Source organism: Saccopteryx bilineata, chromosome 1, assembly GCF_036850765.1.
Source record: "Saccopteryx bilineata isolate mSacBil1 chromosome 1, mSacBil1_pri_phased_curated, whole genome shotgun sequence".
Lineage (NCBI taxonomy): Eukaryota > Metazoa > Chordata > Mammalia > Chiroptera > Emballonuridae > Saccopteryx > Saccopteryx bilineata.
Genome location: NC_089490.1, coordinates 326,886,831 through 326,908,104, shown reverse-complemented (window position 1 = coordinate 326,908,104; position 21,274 = coordinate 326,886,831). Strand labels below are relative to the sequence as shown.

The 21,274-nt window shown below is 37.1% G+C and overlaps 1 protein-coding gene and 1 non-coding gene across 4 annotated transcripts in view; one reads left to right on the top strand and one right to left on the bottom strand.

The window, feature by feature from the left end:
• Positions 1-21,274, top strand: part of DEUP1 (deuterosome assembly protein 1) — a 100,812-nt gene that overhangs the window by 59,991 nt on the left and 19,547 nt on the right. For 2 of the 3 annotated variants that reach the window (XM_066253683.1, XM_066253685.1), the window contains 4 exons: positions 5,073-5,218; positions 8,676-8,778; positions 13,017-13,214; positions 15,316-15,402. In XM_066253683.1, the coding sequence (XP_066109780.1) occupies positions 5,073-5,218; positions 8,676-8,778; positions 13,017-13,214; positions 15,316-15,402 (534 nt within the window). The remainder of the gene's footprint in view (positions 1-5,072; positions 5,219-8,675; positions 8,779-13,016; positions 13,215-15,315; positions 15,403-21,274) is intronic. The other variant, XM_066253684.1, reaches the window with a different exon arrangement.
• Positions 19,367-19,442, bottom strand: TRNAG-GCC (transfer RNA glycine (anticodon GCC)). The gene has a single exon. It is a non-coding gene; the product is annotated as a tRNA-Gly (tRNA).

The window sequence follows — 21,274 nt, the reverse complement described above, 5'->3', positions numbered from 1 at the left end:
TGTCTTTTGTTCTAAGGTGTGTCTCTTGTAGACAACATATGTATGGGTCCTGTTTTCTTATCCACGCAGCTACCCTATGTCTTTTGATTGGATCATTTAATCCATTTACATTTAAGGTTATTATTGATATGTAGTTGTTTATTGCCATTTTCTTCTTTAAAGGTGTATTCCTTTTTCTTTTTTTTTTTCTGTATTCTTTTCCCACTTTATCTGTTTACACCAGGCCCCTTAATATTTCCTGCAGCATTGGTTTGGTTGCAATGAATTCCTTGAGTTGTTTTTTGTCTGGGAAGCTTTTTATTTCTCCTTCAATTTTAAACGATAGCCTTGCTGGATAAAGTAGTCTTGGTTGTAGGTTCTTGTTCTGCATTACTTTGAATATTTCTTGCCATTCCCTTCTGGCCTCAAGTGTTTCTGTTGAGAAGTCAGATGTCATCCTTATGGGGGCTCCTTTGTAGGTGATAACTTTATTTTCTCTTGCAGCTTTTAATATTTTCTCTTTATCGCTTAGCTTTGGTATTTTAATTATGATGTGTCTTGGTGTAGGTTTCTTTGGGTTTCTCTTTAATGGAGTCCTCTGTGCTTCTTGGATTTGTGAGAGTTTCTCTTGCATTAATTTAGGGAAGTTTTCAGCTATGATATGATTGAACAAAGTCTCTATCCCTTGTTCTTTTTCTTCTTCTTCAGGAACCCCTATGATGCGGATGTTATTTCTCTTCATGTTGTCACAGAGCTCTCTAAGAGTTTCCTCTGACTTTTTGAGTCTTTTTTCTCTTTTCTTCTCTGCTTTCATGCCTTCATTCCAGTTGTCTTCTAACTCACTGATTCGATCCTCTGCTCTATCTATCCTGTTTTTAATTCCTTCCATTGTGGTCTTTATTTCTGATATTGTATTTGTCGTCTCCAACTGATTCTTTTTTATACTTGCTATTTCTTTATTTAGGTTTTCAAACTCCCCCTCCATTGTTGTTCTAAGATCCCTAAGCATCCTTACAATCATTATTTTGAACTCCGCATCTGGAAGTTTGATTATTTCCATATCACTCAGTTCATCTCTTGAAAGTGTCTCTTGTGGTTTCATTTGGATTGCACTCCTTTGTTTTCTCATCTTCTTCTTTTTTTTTTTTATTTGTAGAGTTGATTGAGTCTAGGCTTGGTGTTGTCTGCCTCCAGTTTTCAGTTGTGTTATTTTTAGGTCTTCGTGGGTTGGTATCAGCTATTATTTGTAATCCACTTTCGGATTTGGGCAGCTTTGAAGTCTTGATTTGTTTGTTTTTTTAACAGGTGATAGTCTTGTTAACTGATCTCAGCAGGGGGCTTCCTTGAAACTATCCAGGAATGCTGTGGGTGTAACCTGAGACGATGAAGGTCTCTTCCTCCAACTAATCTCACTGGGGGCAGGGTTTTTTCTCTCAGCTTCAGTAGGGGGAGGTGTATCTCAGATCTCCATGGAGACCTGAGTTACTGCCCCTCCTCCCCACTTCTTGTTTTCAGCTGTGTCTTATTGTGCTGATTGGAGCTGGATAGATGTCCGGAGATCTCTGATCCGGAAGCACTTCAGCTCTGTTTGGTGAAAGGTTCAGTCCCTCCCCCAGCTATGGCCGCCTCCAGCACGAATGAGTCAGCTTTTTTATTTTGTTTCTTGCATACCTTAGCCCCTCACAGTCTGTCCCTCTCCCTGTCTTTTCCACTTGGGAGATAAGCTGGTCTTTTCAACCCACCTTGCTCCCTGGTCGCCAGGTAAGTGGCTGTGAGCAGTAGTTTCTGCTCTTTTTCCTCTGTGAAATCCTCTCTGGGCTCTCAGCCTCACCCCCCTCCTTCCCTTCCTGTAAGCAGAGGAGATTCAGGCACTCCTTACCAGGATTATTGTGGCTTCCTCTTTGCTCCTTGGTTTTTGAGAGCTGTTCTTGCAGTTTAGTGTTGGTTTTTCATGCTGATTTTTTCTAAATTGATTTGTATTCCAGTTTGGTGTTGAGAGCTGGGTGTCTGTGCATCCGCCTACTCTGCTGCCATCTTCTCTCCCCCAAATTTTTGCATATTTATTATATTAGGAAAATATATCAAATAATCACTATTAATTTGTATTATATACTTTTAATTTTAACATAAATTCTAATATTTGTATAGCTATATCACAAATAAGATTTTTTTCTTAATTTTAATTCCAAGTGTCACTCTTATAGTTACTTTTTCATTAACAGTGAACAAATAGACCCCATTATTATTACATTTTACAGTGCTTCAGTTAACTGTACCCACAGCGATACCACATTTCCCTGGCCTGGAGTTAGAGCCCTCTCATGCCCACTTCCCCAAGGGAAGGCAGGCCCCTCTTCCACATGCTGCTGCACGGTAGCTTGACCCCTGGCGGCAGGTTTGCAAAGCAGGGAGCTCAGATAGTACCTTCTTCAGTTGGGCAAAGCAATGGATGACTTTCACATCAAATTTATTTGTGTTTCTACTTACTAAATTATTGTTCACATTTCATTTTGAAATTCTAACTTTATCTTTAAAATCCCACTATTTGAAATAGGCACTTTATCCAAACAAATCTTTATCTGAACAAGTCTAATAAATCACCTATTTGAATATACTCTTATACTTACTTCAAAGCCAGCCAGGAACTTCTGGGGCTAAAATATTGTGACTAGGTACTTCACTGAACCCAGGTCTCCGGTCTCCTGGAAAATAATGTGTAGGGTTTTGGTCAAAAAGTTTATCTGGGAATGCGTATGTTCTATATTGTCACCATTATATTTCTAGGCTTTGTGAATTTTTGGATAAGAATTAATGAATAAAAAAGCATATATCCATCTATATAAGCTTGTACATGTATTTTCAAAGCAGTGTTATTCGTAATACTGAAAAGAAGAAACTCCCAAGTGTCTATAAACTAATGAATAAATAAATAAAATGTGGAATAATACGTGCAATTCAATATTATTTATCAATAAAAAGGAATGAAGTACTAATGCACACTACAACATGAATAAACCTTGAAAACATTATGTTAAGTGAAAAAAGCCAGTCACAAAAGGCTGCACAGTGTATAATTTAATTTGTATGAAATGTCCAGAACAGGCAATTCCATAGCAATAGATCATACCTTAGTGATTGTCAGGGGCTGGGGGGGGGGGGGAATGAGAAGTGACTGCTAATGGGTATTAGGTTTAATTTGGAAGTGATAAAAATGTACTAGAATTAATTAGTGATGCTTGCACAAATTTGTGAATATACTAAAATCCACTGAATTGTATACTCAATGAATTTTATAGTATGTGAATTATATTTGAATAAATCTGTTATTGAACATATTTTTAAATTATTAAACAAATGACTTTTAAAAATACTTGTAGCCTGACTAGCCGGTGGCGCAGTGGATACAGCATCGGACTGGGATGCAGAGGACCCAGGTTTGAAACCCCAAGGTCGCTGGCTTGAGCACGCGCTCACCAGCTTAAGCATGGGGTCACTGGCTTGAGCATGGGATCATAGACATGACTCCATGGTTGCTGGCTTGAAACCCAAGGTTGCTGGCTTGAACCCAAGGTTGCTGGCTTGAGCAAGGGGTCACTCACTCTGCTGTAGTGTCCCAGTCAAGGCACGTATGAGAAAGCAATCACTGAAAACTAAAGAACCACAATGAAGAATTGATGCTTCTCATCTCTCTCCCTTCCTGCCTGTCTGTCCCTCTCTCTGTTTCTCTCTGTGTCTCTGTCACACACAAACAAAAATACCTGTAATGTTTTCTGCAGCCTTTATCAGCAGAGGAACCTCCTGTCTTCAGAACACCCCACTCTGTCTTTGCTATTAAGTTGTAGGTGTGGTTCACTTACTTTGCATGAAACAAATTATCTTTATGTCTTGAATATTCTAGCTGGACTAGTAAGCAAAAGATCTGGATTTCTATTTCAAAGTCTGCCACTTATGAGCTGTATAAGTTTGGATTAAATCTGGCCCTCACTTCCTCATCTATAAAAATGGCAATGGATTTGATGAGCAGGGTCAGGCACACTTAATAAGTATTAGTATCCCTGTATAATTCAGTGGAAGATATCTGTTGATGTGGAAGGACTCTGTCATTTCTCTCTCCTAGAGACTAGCCAACTACTGCTAGAGAAAAATCATTCAACAGGTCATAGTCACAACCTTGAACAAGAACTCGACACTGCCAGAAATCCTACTGTGTTGCTCCAATCAGTTAACTCCAATTCCCAACGCAGGCCATGTCAAACCTCCTTCATTCTCAAAAATCACTCCCAAACCCAAACCTCCACCTCTCTTTCCACCATCAGCATCCAATGTTGGCTTTGTCTTCACAGGGAAGATTGAAGCCACTGGCAGCCATTGTCTTATCGCCCCATATCCAAATGCCTGAACTTGTCTAGGTTCTGTCTTCCTCCCTTGCTCTCCTTTCCTACTGCAAAAGGGAGGGATTCTCTATTGCTTCCACTTGTGTTTTCACAACACTCCCACTTGTGCTGTGGGACCCACCACCCACCTTCTCAGGAGGCACCATTACTATTACCCCCCCCCTCTTGACAGCTTTTAAACTTGCCAGAGTCTCTCCTACTAACAAAAGAAAACACTCTGTTTCTACTTACCAGCTAAAGTAGGGCTGCTATTGGGCAATAGTGGAACTATGACTTATAATTTACCTTGCTGACCAGCTTTAAAATTAAATTTTTCTTGGCTATGTCAAGTTTAAATAGGAAGTTATTTCATTAATCCAAATGTCAAGCATTGATATTTTATTCATACTTTGTTTCTCTCTTTCAAAGTTACACACAGCATGGCCATATTTGATTTTCTTTGTCATTATCACTAGACTGTCAGCTCACTGAGGACAGATTTTTTTGTCTGTGTCACGTGTTAAGTACATAACAAGAGCTCAGTAAGTATCTGTTGACCGAATAAATGAAGGAATGAAATTCTGTGAGACATAGCCAGCAAAGGACTATCAGTTCATTTGAAATTAGGCTGGTTCAGAGGTGTTAAACATTTTTAAGTGTGTTGTTATACATCCTGATATCCAAATATAAGCACTGAAAATTTTTGACGTTTTTATTTAGGCCATGGAAGCAGGACTTTCAGAGGTGAAAAGTGAGTTACAGTCACGTGACGATCTCTTGAGAATTATAGAAATGGAACGATTGCAGTTGCACAGAGAATTATTAAAAATCAGAGAGTGCCAAAATGCTCAAGAAAATAAGAAAAGGTATATTCTTTATATTCAGCAGCTGGAGAGAAACTGCTCAAAACATGATGTTTGACTTTTAAGAGTTTTATATTTGAAACTAAAATTAAAAGTTTTGTTTTATATTAACATGCTGTTGTTAATTATTAGATAATATTGGATATCATAAATAAAGTTAATGATTATATTATCTTCAAAATTAATATATTTATTTACCTAGAAAATTGTTTTATGTTCTGATTTATGGATACTTATGTGTTATAAATTTTTCTTAGAAATTTTCTTAGAAATTGTACTCCTCAGGATATTGTTGAAACAATGACATAGAGCTGGTATTTAATAATATATAAATATAAATATGATTTATTCCATGTTCTTGAAATGCTTTTATTTTGATTGCCTGTAAACCTATTATCTTTTCATCTATAAATCTTGTATTTATTTTGGTCTCCACACTGACCATCTTGTCAGTTTCATTAAGGATTTTATTAGAATATAATTTTTCCTCTTTTAAAATCAGACAGATACTGCATATCCCATGGCCACAAAGGAAATGGACTGCTAAGGATTATTAAATGTTTGTGCTTGTGAATAGATGGTGTGACTGTTCCAACCATTCACTGATGCTCTGATTCTCATTAGAACTTGAGTCCTTCTCAAATTTGAAGGTCAATGCTAAACCAATGATAGGATTTTAAAAATTGAATAGCCAAATGGTGAGGGATATTTTCTTAAAAGATGATTACATTGTTTTAAAGATAATAATTATTTCTTCAAAGTTGTGGTACTTCTAGCATGTCCTTGATGCCTGCCCTTTGTAACAAATGGCAAATTATATTCTTTCTTCTTTCTTTTTTTTTTTTTTTTTGTTCGAGACCCTGAGGTTGCTAGCTTGAGCATAGGCTCATCTGGTTTGAGTAAAGCTCACCAGCTTGAACCCAAGGTCACTGGCTTGAGCAAGGGGTTACTCGGTCTGCTGAAGGCCCATGGTCAAGACACATATGAGCAAGCAATCAATGAACAGCTAAGGTGTCACAACGAAAAACTGATGATTGATGCTTCTCATCTCTCTCCATTCCTGTCTATCTGTCCCTATCCATCCCTCTCTCTGACTCTCTCTGTGTCTCAAAAAATAAAGACCAAATCTCAATTATGAAAGAATTTTTTGGAAAAAAAATTCTTGTGTATCTCACCAAGGATTGTAGAATGCCTATTAGACAGTCAGCATGATTGAGTGTTATGTATAGTACAAACTATGTATCATCACCAAGCATTAATAAATCTATTAGAAATATATATTATGTGCAAGGCACTGTTCCAGTGTAGTGAGTTGATGAGAAATGTCTTCACCCAAAGAATGCATATGCCTAAAATCATAAATTTCCAGGAGAGCAAACCATTCAACCATGTCTCATGGTTTTATGAAGAGCGTTGTAGGTACTTTCTAGGGAGCTATCTTACAAGGCCAATGCTGAATTCCAAACTTTGCCAACTTTCCTTCAAAACATGATTTAATCTAAAGTCTTGGCAGTTATTCACAGATTTGGCCAACATGATTCTTTCACTATGCCTACTTGCCATTCTTTATTTAAGTTGGTATTTATTTTGGTCTCCAAACAATATCTTTCTCACTAGGAGGGTATTACTCAGTTCTAGTAGTCTGAGATTTTATGAACAGATATTTAACTTTTTACAGCTTCCATTTTTATTTTAAACTTTGGGCACAGTCTTCTCAGCCTTCATCTTTCCCATTGAAAGTTTCTAATCCTACTTTGTTCTTGTAAGAATGTGGTTTTGCCCTTTCTATTATTTTGGTTTCTTTTATTTGGACTCTATTTTGTCTTCATAGATGTATTAAGGTGAAGCAGCCTGGACTACTGAGTGTAGACTTACAATAGTTTTATTGCAGTACCATTATAATGATTTTATTCATTATCAGGACTTTTCTCAATAAAAGCTAAGATTTTGTTAGCTTTTTCTTTTTTAGTTGTAGAAGCCCTTGGCTGATACATTTTTTAAGAGTTATTAGAAATAATTCCAACACTCCTTTCCTACATGACAAATGATAGTCCCTTTATATATTTATATTACCATTTGATATTAACATTACTATTGTCCTTTTCTACGAACTTGTCCATATTGAAGTTTTATATCTGCTCTATTCACTCACTTAAATTTATAAGATTATCATGAGTTTTTACCATTCAGTTTAGCATTATACTCCCTGAAACTGCTTCAGAATAATTGGAAAAAAGGAAATTTCATTTTTACCTCTTCCAAATCATAGCAAATAAGAAAATTTTAAGATCTATCTTGAAATAATGTTTTAGGAGAATACTAGGTTAAATACAATATATTGTTGAGTGAAAAACACACAAGAAGACTGAAAAACAATGTGTACAGTACATTCTAATTATATGGGAAATGTTTATATATTTATACAGGTGCATAGGAAAAAGAAGACAGTATACACATAAATACTGACAATGTTTTTCCTGGAGGACATTATAGTAGTGTATATTGTAATATATTTTGTTTTTGACATTTAACATATATATTTGATAGTGAAATAAAAAAACAACAATCCAGTCTAAATACATGTACCTCAATGATATCGCTATTAATTTATATCTTTTAAAAAGCCCTTTATTTTTAACCTCTTCATTAGTTATTTTCTATTATTACTCAGATTTTGTTTTGTTTGTTTATGTGATTAGAGTTTTTGATTTGTGGAACCTTTTAAAAAGTTCTCTGGAAATCTAAAATTGTACTCACTTATAAGTGGGTACATTTCTCAAAGCTCTGAACTCTACCAGATTAGTGAGAAAGCATACTGCTTTCCGTGCCTAGTTATTTTTATTCTTCCTGCCTTAATGACTTTCATTTTAGCAACTTCCGTGATGTAAACATACCTACTTACACTTCCCCAAGCATCCTGTGGAAATTGTACTTTTCATACTACGATAGTTCTCTGCTTTTCCTCTCTAGTATCCATATGTGGTTGCAATTCCATTTTATAAATTGAACAAAGAATAGATGTCGTTGAGCTTTCTCTGGGTAGACTGTCAGATTCAATCATTTTGGAACACTTTTACGGCGTCATTTCTCCCCTCAGACTTCTCCTCACGTAGTTTCTTTCCATGATGGGGAAGCAACTCTGGTGTATTTCCTTTTTTAAATGGGTTCCCAAGCTGTTTTTTTTTTTATAATTATAAAGACAGTCTTTTCTTCTTATTGAAAAATCTTATCTATATATGCAAACCCAGTATTCTGCCAATTTTTAATGTATAATTGAAATTTCATATTAATTGCTACCGTTTTTTCCCACTAAATCGATTTGCACTCAGTTAACTATATAAACACTTATGGAATCTGAAAGCAGCATAGTCTATCTCTGCAATCTACAATGTCTAAATTAATAATATAATCCTAACAATTCATCAAGTTATTCTTAATTTTTATTCATTTGAATTTGTAGACTTGAACCATCTTATTCACCTATTAAAGAATTAGAAAGGCAAAGCACAGAGCTGTTTTCAGTGACCCCAGATCAACCAAATCATGTCAAAGAATATAACAAGGTATGGAAAACAATGAGCTCCATTCTTCCAGGTATATCTGAAGTCTTCAAATAGAAAGGGGGAAGGGGATTTTCCTTCTCACTCCCTTCACTCTCCTTCTATATTTTCTCCAAGCTGCTAAAACTGACCTTCAGTGTGCTGCTATAAAAACCACAAACTTTGGACATCACTCTGCCACAGGGAGTCTATCTGTGAATGTGGAGGGCCTGTGGCTTCATGAGAAGTAGCTTATAGCAAGATGTATGAGACCACAGACTTGGGCTCTGGACCACATGTTAGGTACAAGAGCTTGGGGAAGTTGTGTATGCAAGTTGCTCAGGGTCCCCATTTTTAGGATGGATACGAGATAAGTAGTACCTACCTCATAAGATCGTGATGAAGATTAAATGAGTAATGATAGCTGCTACTTAAATAGCACTTCCCATGTGCCAGGAGCTGTTCTAAAGGCTTAACAAATCCTAATTCATTTATTGTTTACAACCATCTTATAAGGTAGGTATTAATATTATCCTCTATTAGTATTTGAGAAAACTAAGGCACAAAGAAATTAGGTAATTTCCCCCAATATTATATAGCTAATAGTGGCAGAGGCCAGATTTGAATCCAGGCAGTCTGGCTCCAGAGTTCATACTCATTCCTTAAGTTAAAAATTCATAGAGTAATGCATGTGAAGTGCTTAGGAAAGGCCTGCCTAACTCAGAGGGAGCACCTGGTAAACATTGACTGCTGCTGTTATGGGCTGCACCCACATTTTGTCACTGAGCACCTAACATGTGCCAAGTGCTCTTCCAGGAGCTAGAAATTCAGGGCTGGATAAGACCTGGTCGTATGGTCCTCAGCTCCTAGGAAAAGCACATTCTCTCCCCTCTTCCCAAAAATCCAGTGGTGGCTTTCTATCATGAGTTTAGGAAGGCTACCACCCACTTCTCTGGTTCTTTACATTTGACAATCACACAGAATATTCAATGCTATATAATCTAAACAGCTGATAAAATCAGGAAAGAACTGGGTTTGGCTTTGAATTATCATCTAGTGCCCAGCACAGTGCCTAACACACAATAAGTGAAAATAAATGTTTAGAGAATATTAAGGCAAAGGTCTCCCATAATTTTATGGGGTCATAACTTCAATTATTATCTGGATAAGTTCACCAAACATTTCTTGAGCATCCAGTAGGACTATTTGCTATTCTTCTTATTTCTGTAGGAAATAACGGTGATATGGAGGATAAATCCTGTCTCCCAAAGAGTTGACTGTCAGGCAACGATTAAGCATGTAGAAAAGGTGTTGTGAATCAATCACCATTTTCCTTATATTTCTCACATACTCTTATAAACTCGATTTTACTGATTTTTTAAAATACAATTTTAAAACTGTTTTTTACTGGTGCCCCTAGTGAATGCATTATGATAAAATGTTGATTAAAGCCACTGAAAGCATAGCTACACTGTTCTTAACCTAATGGATTTAGAAAGTAATAAAACTTTAAGTTATATAAGGAATATATTGATTTTGCACAATTTTGATATGGAAGGAGAGAATACAAGGCACAAATCTCTTTATAGGCTCTTGGAGGCCTGTAGATAATGCCTTGCTGTGCGAGAAAGGTAACAGATGAATTGTGTATAAATAGCTACAGCTTCCAGGAAGTGTTTGCGGAGAACATTTTCATTCTCTTGTAATAAAACCAGCAAGAGCCATGTATTGTGTATCTTCTTTTTTCAACATTGAACTATTTTTAGTCATTTATTTGTGATAAAACTGACATTTTCAATAAAGCCAAAAGTCATTTATAGCTAGGCAAATTAATCTCATTTAGAAGGAAGTTTTGCAATATAGCATGTTGTTTTAATGAATGTTATGAAAATAACAAAATAGTTTACCCCATTTTCACAATAGCATATTCATTTTTTTTTACATTTTAAAAGTTCCATTTTAAGAAAATATGTATAAACTACACCTCAGAGATGAAACAGCAAAATTCAGATTGGGACCAAGTACAGAACGACTTAGTTGTTTCATCAAATTAGACGGAGGGGGAAAATACCCTTATTCTTGTAGAGATATGTCCTGAAATGTTTACAGATGAAATTTTAAAAAAAGGATATTTTACAAGTAAGTGCCCTGGGGCCCTGCCAGGTAGCTCAGTGCTTAAAGTGTCCACCAGGAGCACCGAGGTCCACCTCAGTCAGGTCATGTACTAAAAGCAGTTACTAGGTACACAACTCAATGGAATGAGTTGATGCTTTCTCTCTCTTTCTCCAATCCCCTCTCTCCCTCCCCTCAACTGCCATCAATGGAGGGAAAAAAAAGTAGGTGCCTTGGGGTCAATACATATCCATCTCTTTGTACATGGTCTCCATATAATTCTCCACCTTCCTTCTCACAACACACTCAGCCCCAGCCACTCCAAACTCCTTTGGGTCCACCCAGTGTGAGTGTTCATTCACCCCTGGGCCTTGGCTGTGTTCTGTGCCTGGGAGCCCTTCCCCATCTGTCTTCCATCCGGCTTCTGTTTGTTCCTCAACGTTTGGTCTGATACCCCCTCCTCTGGTAGTCCTGTCCTGTCATCCCCAGTCTGGGTTAAGAACCCCTCCACTCCCTACAGCCTCCACTACATCCCGCTGACATCAATTGCTACACTGTGTTGTATTGTTAATTTTCCGTTTACCAAATGGACTATGACCTTTTTCTTTTAGATCAATTATTGCATATTTTACCTCTAAACCTAATGAATTAGAGACAGTGAGTGATCTGTAGAAAGATGTACCATCTGTAGAGGCTGGACTAAGACAGTGGTAGTAGGAATGGAGAGAAGGGGTGAGATTTCAGAGAGGCTGAAACAAAAGAGATGGAATTTGCTGCCTGACTGGATTTGGGAGGATGAGGGAAGGGAGGAGTCCAAGGTGATCCAGAGGTTCCTAACATGGAAGGCTGGGCAAAGGGTAAGAATAGGAGCCTCCACAGGCTACAGAGAGGAGGTGATACATTTTCATGGACACATTAAGTTTGAAATTTATTATAACATGACTCTAAAAAACATAGTGTTTATTCACAAAAATAAGCACAATGTAATAAAACAAAACACTGAAATCAAAGCCACAAATCCTAGGTTTTAGTCCTAGCTCTGCCAGTTAGTAGCTATATGACTTTGAGCAAATTACTTACTTTCTCAAAACCAATTTTCTTCTCCATAAAAAAAGGCTTGCTCTGGGTTGTGGGCTCAATGTTCTCCTCCCACACCACTCTGGAGAGGTGGTTCAGTGGGTAGAGAATTAAGTTACACAAGGTAAGTTCCTGGTCTGCTGCACAGCACAGCACCTAGAGTTAACAGCAGGTACTGAGCACTTAAAACTTTAAGAGGGTAGATCTCATATTAAGTGTTCTTGCCACACACATGTGCACGCACACACACACCCACGCACATACACATGCACACACACAAATTAAACAACAAAAGGACACTAAAAAACTTTTGTAGGTAATGATATGATTATTGCCTTGATCATGTTGCCAGTTGCACGAATGTAGGTCCAGACTCACAAAATTGTGTACATGAATTACGTGCAGTTTTCCTGTGCACCAATTATACTTCAAAAAAACTGCAGAAAAATGTTTGATGATACTTTCTTCACCTTCTTGCCAAAGTAGTTATTAGCGTCAGGGGTAGGTGATGATTTATGTACAATAGAAAATGGAAGTAAGAAATGAAAATCTGTCTGACCAGGCGGTGGCACAGTGGATAGAGCGTCGGACTGGGATGCGGAGGACCCAGGTTTGAGACCCCGAGATTGCCAGCTTGAGCGCGGGCTCATCTGGTTTGAGCAAGGCTCACCAGCTTGAATGCAAGGTTGCTGGCTCGAGCAAGAGGTCTCAGTCTGCTGAAGGCCCGCGGTCAAGGCACATATGAGAAAGCAATCAATGAACAACTAAGGAGCCACAACAAAGAATTGATGTTTCTCATCTCTCTCCCTTCCTGTCTGTCTGTCCCTATCTGTCTCTCTCTCTGACTCTCTCTGTCTCTGTCACACACCAAAAAAGAAATGAAAATCTGAAATTGGAGGCATAAAAGAAAGTGAATCACTAATTTAGGTATTAGCACTGATCAGAAAAGGAGGGTAGATGGGGCTTGCTTAAGTTTTAAGATAGGAAAAGAAGACATCATGACTAATAAAAGCTTTGAGCTGCTGTATAAAAAGACAGATGTGTTCATATTCTCTGGACTGTGTCTGCCACAGGTCAAAAGCCATCTCCACCAGGAGGGAGAGCAGCATGGCTCCGAGCAGGAAAGGATGAGGAATGAAATCTCGGCCCTCACAGAAGAGCTTCGACAGAAGGAGATGGCCATAGCAACCATCATGAAGAAGGCTGCCCTTCTTGAGAGACAGCTAAAAATGGAGTTAGAAATAAAAGAAAAAATGTTAGCTAGACAACAGGTATGTAGGCGGGCAGGACAGCATCTGTCCGGGCCATTCCTGATCAGTGCAGAGTAGCCTTCATTACAGAGTAGCACGAGCATTGCGTTTCTCGGTATTGTCTCTGAAACCAGCATCACAGAAATGCTTAGTGGAGTCACATAAACCTTTGTAAGATAATGCAAAGTGTCATAGAAAAAAAGAACCAGGCAAAAAACTGAAAGCACAAGATAATTTCATTACATTTCACCCTGAAATTTTCCTGTGACCCATAGTTTGATCACCTCCCACAGTATGCCATAGTCAAGGATTTCTTCCTGAATTTGTTTTCTGTAGTTTCCTTCCATTAACATTTTTATTTTTATAAAAAGTCTCTATTCTAGTCTTTCCTAGATACTTCCCAACCCCATTTTATATATTTATTTTAGGGTTTTAAAAATGGACGTTGAGCCTGGCCTGTGGTGGCGCAGGGATGAAGCTCGACCCGGAACGCGAGGTCGCCGTACCTGGTCAGGGCACATGCTAGAAGGAGCTACAAGTTGAGGCTTCCCACTCCTCCCCCTCCCCTCTCCCTCTCCCCTCTCTCAATCGTTAAATTTTAAGAAATGGATGTTAAAACATGAAAATTAGTTCATATTTTCTAAACATTGACAATGACAGCATAGTTTATGGGAGAAAAACAGCAATTAGAACATTCTGCTGTGAAAATAGTGCAAGTAGCTTCTAAGTCTTCTTCTCTCCCTCTCTCCCTCTCTCCCTCCTTCCCTTCCTTCCTATTTTTTTGAAATTCCCTTAATCCTTGACTAATCATCAAACTGGTGACCGACTATTCAAAGCATAGGATTTATCTGCTCTTTTTTACCCCAAATCTAGAGGATTTTAATAACTTTCGAAGCATTTGAGGGTAATTTTAGAAATAACATTGGCTGTTTAAATCTGTGTATTATAAAAACAAGAAAAGAGTCAGCCTTTGCCAACTTTAAGACTTAAACTGATTAATTTGTACAGTACATATAAAAACAGCACAGATGGGATAGATATTGGTTGTACCTATAAAGGAAAATATATTTTACACCTGTTGATAGTGATCTGAGTAGTTGAATTATGAATTTTATTTTCACCATTCTTACATATTTTTAGGCTTCTGTCAAAGAGAATATATTTTGTAATTTACTAAAATAAGTGTTTTTATGGGAAGTGTTCTATATAGCAGTGAACCCTAGATAAATAAAAAGGGAAGATATTGTGTTCTAAGTATTGTCAAGTAGAAGAAGTAAGAGGAAAAAATAAATTATGAGACAAAATGAAGCAGTCACCAAAGAAAAATGTTGAGCTTGACCTGTGTTCAGGAAATTAGGCAGAAAGAAGGAACAAAATTAAACAGGAAAGTCATATTTGCATATTGTAAAACTGAATCAGGTAGTGAAGAAATTTAATGGACAATGTTAGTCAAATGTGTTTTTAAAATTGTGATTTTTCTGGTGATATATGCATACAATAGAAAATTGAAGTGAGATAAGGAATTTGGTAATTGGGGAAAAATGCAAATAAGTCATTATTGTAAATTATCTATTTTTAGCTTAGCACTGATCAGAAAAGATTATAAAGTGGGGTCTACCAAAAGCAGGCAAACTAAATGAGAAAACGTGGTTTATGACAATCATGCCTAAGAAGGAGTTCTCTTCACTACATTTAGAAAATATTTAAACCTGACCAGGCGGTGGTGCAGTGTATAGAACATTGGACTGGGACTCAGAGGACCCCGGCTCAAAACCCTGAGGTTGTCAGCTTGAGTGCAGGCTCATCTGGTTTGAGCAAGGCTCACCAGCTTGAGTCCAAGGTCGCCATTTTGAGCACTTGGTCAGCTGGAGTCCCCCCTCCCCCCATCAAGGCACATGAGAAAGCAATCAATGAACAACTAAGGTGCCACAACAAAGAATTGATGCTTTGCTTCTCTCTCCCTTCCTGTATGTCCCTATCTGTCCCTCTCTCTGTCTCTGTCACCAAATAAAAAAAAAGAAAAGAAAAAGAAAATATTTATATTAACAAAAGTAATTGTAATAAAATTATGAACTTTTATTATGAATTTTACATTCACATTTACCTACTCATCGCCTTTCAGGTCTCAGATATGAGATATAAAGCTTTCAGAACTGAAAACACACATCTGAAAGGAATGATGGGAGATTTAGACCCTCGACAGTACCTGGTAATATGATGAAACCATGCAGTAAATTGAACAGAGATTACTTAGTTGGTCAGAATTATTTACTGAGCTCTTCCTACAGGTTGGCAAATTATCTTGCACATGGGTTGAATTTACTTTTGTCTTCAGGCTGAAACATTTAAATTTCTGGTTTTCTGCCTTGTTTTCTTCTTGTTTAGGGCTTAATTCTGCTTTTTTCTTCAAACATGCTTCTTTCTTGCTTTTGCTCTTGCTGTTGCTTCAAAATCCTATATTATATCCTACTTGGCCTGACTTGATTGTCAACCTTCCCCTCGATGAAACCGCCCCTGAAAGTCCAGTCAGAATGAAGTGTTCCATCCACACTTGTTTTGTATTTTGATCTGACTTGTTTTGTAGCATCTCACTTCCCCACTAAATGGTGAACAGAAACTTGTCCTATTCTTGCTAATATGTGTAACACCAGTACCTCACAGCATCAGGGGTATAGTAAGTGTTCAGTGAATATTGGTTAAATAAAAAGGATGAGTAAATGAATGATTGAGAACTGACATTGTGGTTTTAACCAGTGGCTCTACAGGTTTACACAAGGCATCTTAAACAGGCTCTGTGCCTTTCATTTAACTGTTTAACAGTTGACTAGGATAATGCTTATTTATTGAACTAATGAAATATGATTGTTACCTGTTTATCACTTATTTGCTCTGAACAGAAATTCTGAAATAAAAGATTTTCCCACTATTCAGGGAATGGAGAGGGTAAGAGATAATATGGTAATTGCTTAACGGGGCCTCACTCTCAACTGTGAAATGAGGACATTGGATTAGTCTTCCCCACAGTCCCTGCTTAAGCCATGAGACTATATTTCTGCAATAGTATGTACTTGTTCTCATAATAGTCTATATTCTAGCATCAAAGGGTAAAAGTATTCTGGAACCATTCTGCCTTTTTCTTTGGGCCTGGTTATGGGTCCTGTGATTGGAGTACTGTAGATGGATAAAAAGTAAAGTGTATGTGGTTTCCCTTTCTGTTACATAAAATCTTTGTGACACTTAGGACTTTTATTTTTAAACACTGGACACACAAAAGTTAAATTGGATCCTGCCCCCATGAGTATCGTTATTCTTTCACAAAATGGTTTTGTGTTTTTTAAAAAAAATGTTTTGCCCTGGCCACGTTGCTCAGTGGATAAAGCATTGTCCCAGTGTGCCGAGGTCATGGGTTCAACCCCTGGTCAGGGCACATACAAGAAGCAATGAGTGCACAACTTAAATGGAACAACCAAGTGGAATGGCGAGTTGATGCTTTTCTCTCACTCTCTCTTCCTTCTCCCCTTCCTCACTCTTTCTCCCTCTCAAATCAATGAACAAGTTAAAAATGTTTTTATTTGTGTATTCTGCATCTTCACAGCCCTCTGAGCCTGGTTCACTTTGGCTTTTGTAGGCATTTAGCTTTGTTCATTTATTCTTTTCAAGAAAAAAAATGAAGATGTGTAAAGAAGTTAATGATCCTTAATTCTCCCCTCAGTTCTAGTTTGGACTCCCGAGACATCCGGTGTAGCATTCTATAATGTTTTCTTTGCTGATGTACACATATACAGGGGATGAGTTGAGTGTTCTTTTACCAAAATAAATGTATACTATACATTTTTCTAAACTTCCTTTTGACTATATATCATAAACATCTCTACAAATCAGTAGAAAAGTGCCTTTTGATTTTTTCTAATTTCTTAGGAAAAAGTACATATTTAGGTAAAATATATATAATTTTTAATAAAGTGAGTCATAAATTTACATACTTGTGATTTTAGTGGTCTTTTACTTCTCCTTTCTTCCATTTCTCTATGCCACCTCATACTCCATCTACCAGATAACATGTTATTTAATATGTAACATTTTGTACTTTTTCATATATATGAATTCATATATGTGTATGAATATATATATATAAATACATGCACATATACATACATGAATATGTATGTAGCCATATATACTTATTTAAGGGTTTTAATTTTTTAATTGGATTACATGATACAGACTTTTCTGTGCCTTATTTTAGTTCACTCAGCAATATTTGCAAATCCTTACAAGTCAACTGGTTAGGTCTACTTCATTTTGTATAATGGCTTATAATATCACATGATGTGAATGTACAGAATTTGTTCAACTATTTTTCAGAATTAATTCACTCATAATTAATTCAACTCTGTTTCTAAGTCTTTTCACAATAATACTGTAAAAAATCCTTATACATATATCTTGGAATAACTCTGTAAGAATGAATTGTTGATTCAAAGAATGTGTATGTTTTAATTATAAAACATTTATTGTCAAATCATATTTCTACCTTTTTCTTTCATCTTTACCAGAAGTAAATGTTACAACTCTCTCAATTTTTTGTCAGTCTGACGGGTATAAAGTGGCTTCTCAGTAGGACTTGAATTTGCATACATTTTTTACATTTATTTGGCAATGTACCATGAATTTGTTATATTCTTTGCTCATTCTCTGTTGGGCTGTTCTTTTCTTGTCAATTTATAACAGCACTTTTCTAAATTTATTGTTTATAATTTTATTTACAAATTCTTTTGCCATTAAAAGTTTCAAACTTTTGTCAAACATGTATATCTTTTTGCTTATAGAATCTGAATTTTTCTCATTCCTTGAATGAGATTCTTTCAGTGCCTAAACAGTATTTATAATTTTAATGTTTCTTTCAAGATTTCTACATTTTTCATCTAAGTCCTTAATACAGTTGAATTGTAATTTTTCATGTCATAGAAAAATAGGAAGCTAGTTTAAATTTTTATACCAACGTGAAGCTCAATTTATCTAGTTTCTCCTGGTAATTTCCTGTTGGATTCTGTTTAGAATTAAGTCTATATATTAATTTTGACAGAACTGATATTTTTATGATAGTGTATTTTCCTATCCAAGAATATGACATGCCTTTTCATTTCTTCATTTATTTTAACTCTTCAATAAGAGCTCACAATTTTCTTTGTATAGTTTATGTGCTTTATTTTAAGTTTTCTCAAGTATATTATAATTCTTGTCACTGTTGTAAGTGGAACATTTTCCTTTTTCCATATGTAAGGACTTACTGCTAATATAGAAAAAAGGCTAAATTAGCTGTTAATTGTAGTGGGAATTTTACTTGAGATTCTTAAGTTCTTAAGATACACAACTGTATCAACAAAAAGTTTCATTCTTTTTCTATTGTTCATATTAGTTATTTTTGTCATAATGTAAGAGAATGTTAAATAATAATATTCTTCCAGAGCATATTAAATAATAGTGATTATTGATAAATTTGTCTTAATTCCTGATTTTAGATGAAATTATTTCAGTGTTTTACTGTTTGGGATAATATTTGTTCTTTATTATATCTTTCTATCCCTAATTTACTTAAAGTTAAGATTTGCTGTCAGTTTTTTTTAATACCTTTTCAGTATATGTGACAACATGTGGATTTTGTTCATTAATTTGATGAAATGTAATAAACTATGGTTGGCAGATATTTCCTAATATTGATCCACCTTTGAATTCCTGGATTGAACCTTCTTGATCATTGTATTCAGTAACTAGAGCTGCCGTAACAAAGTACCACAAACTGGGTAGTTTCAAACAACAAAAAATTTATTTTACACTCTGGAAGCTAGAATTCTTTTTTTTTTTTTTTGTATTTTTCTGAAGCTGGAAGCGGGGAGAGACAGACAGACTCCCGCATGCACCCGACCGGGATCCACCTGGCACGCCCACCAGGGGGCGACACTCTGCCCACCAGGGGGCGATGCTTTGCCCCTCCGGGGCCTCGCTCTGTTGCTACCAGAGCCACTCTAGCGCCTGGGGCAGAGGCCAAGGAGCCATCCCCAGCGCCCGGGCCATCTTTGCTCCAATGGAGCCTCGGCTGTGGGAGGGGAAGAAAGAGACAGAGAGGAAGGAGAGGGGGAGGGGTGGAGAAGCAGATGGGCGCTTTTCCTGTGTGCCCTGGCCGGGAATCGAACCCAGGACTTCTGCACGGCAGGCCGACGCTCTACCACTGAGCCAACCGGCCAGGGCCTAGAATTCTTAAGATGTCAGTGAGGCCATGTTCTCTCAGAAACCTGCAGGGAAAGGTTCTTCCTTTACTCACTATAGCTTCTAGTGATTGGCCAGCAATCTTTGGCAGTCTTTGGCTTACAGATGCATCACTACAATCCTGTCTTCTTTCCATTTCTTTGTATCATCTCGCTTGTCTTTCTTGTATCCAGATTTCCCTTTTGTATAGAACACCTGTCATATTGAATTAGGAGCTTACCCCAATGACATCATTTTCACTTGGTTACCTCTATAAAGATCCTATTTCTAAATAAGGTCACATTCTCAGGTGCTAGGGGTTAGAACGTCAACATATCTTCTTGGGGGGGAGTTTCTAAATTCAAGCCATACAGCCATAGTCTAAGATTTTTTTTTTCTTGCATTTTTCTGAAGCTGGAAACGGGGAGGCAGTCAGACAGACTCCTGCATGCGCCCGACCGGGATCCACCCCACATGCCCACCAGGGGGCATCGCTCCGCTGCGACCAGAGCCATTCCAGAGCCTGAGGCAGAGGCCACAGAGCCATCCCCAGCGCCTGGGCCAACCCTGCTCCAATGGAGCCTTGGCTGCAGGAGGGGAAGAGAGAGACAGAGAGGAAGGAGAGGGGGAGGGGTGGAGAAGCAGATGGGCGCTTCTCCTGTGTGCCCTGGCCAGAAATCGAACCCGGGACTCCTGCATGCCAGGCCGATGCTCTACCACTGAGCCAACCGGCAGGGCCAATCTAAGAATTTTTATGTATTATTGGATTCTATGTGATAATATTTTATTTAGAAATTAAGAGAAATAAATGAGATTTGTATATAATTTTCTTTTTTTCTACTTGTTTCAACATTATGCTGGCTTTATAACACAAATTGGAACCTTCCATCTTTATGATGGAAAAGAGTTTAAATAATATTGGAAATAATCAGTTCTTTAAAGTTTAGAAAGAGCCTGACCAGGCGGTGGCACAGTGGATAGAGCGTCGGACTGGGATGCGGAGGACCCAGGTTCGAGACCCCGAGGTCACCAGCTTGAGTGCAGGCTCATCTGGCTTGAGCAAAAGCTCACCAGCTTGGACCCAAGGTCGCTGGCTCGAGCAAGGGGTTACTTGGTCTGCTGAAGGCCCGTGGTCAAGGTACATATGAGAAAGCAATCAATGAACAAGGTGTCGCAATGAAAAACTGATGATTGATGCTTCTCATTTCTCTCCGTTCCTGTCTGTCTGTCCCTATCTATCCCTCTCTCTGACTCTCTCTCTGTCCCTGTAAATAAATAAATAAATAAATAAATAAATAAATAAATAAAAAGTTTAGAAAGAATTTAGCTGTGAAACCATCTGGATACTGAAATTTCAATGAAGTAAATCTTCAATTATCTTTCCATTCTCTTTTATGATGCTTAGTATATTCAAATTTCCCTTCTTAGTTTTTTTTGTGTGTGTGTGTGTAATTTGTATTGTATTGGAAATGTTTACCCATTCCAATTTGTTTCTTTATTATCAAAGGAAGTAATATTCTACACTTCTTTTCATCTCTTCTGTATTCTGTGTTTATTTTCCTTTCTTACTCCTAAACTTGTATAGTTTAGGTCTCTCACTCTTTTTTTAAGTCTGACACATAAGGGGATTATTTTATTAGTATTCTAAAGTATCGGCTTTTTTATTTATAAACCTAGATTAAATTTTATGTCCTCCATGAATTTGTCTCCGACTAGTATAGGCCCCACTTATTTCTCCTTTTTTTGACTTTCTTTCACATACTTAGTTATCAAAATTTAGCCCTAAGTCTTCTTTTATTTTTTTTAATTTTTTGTATGTGTATGTATTTTTGTCT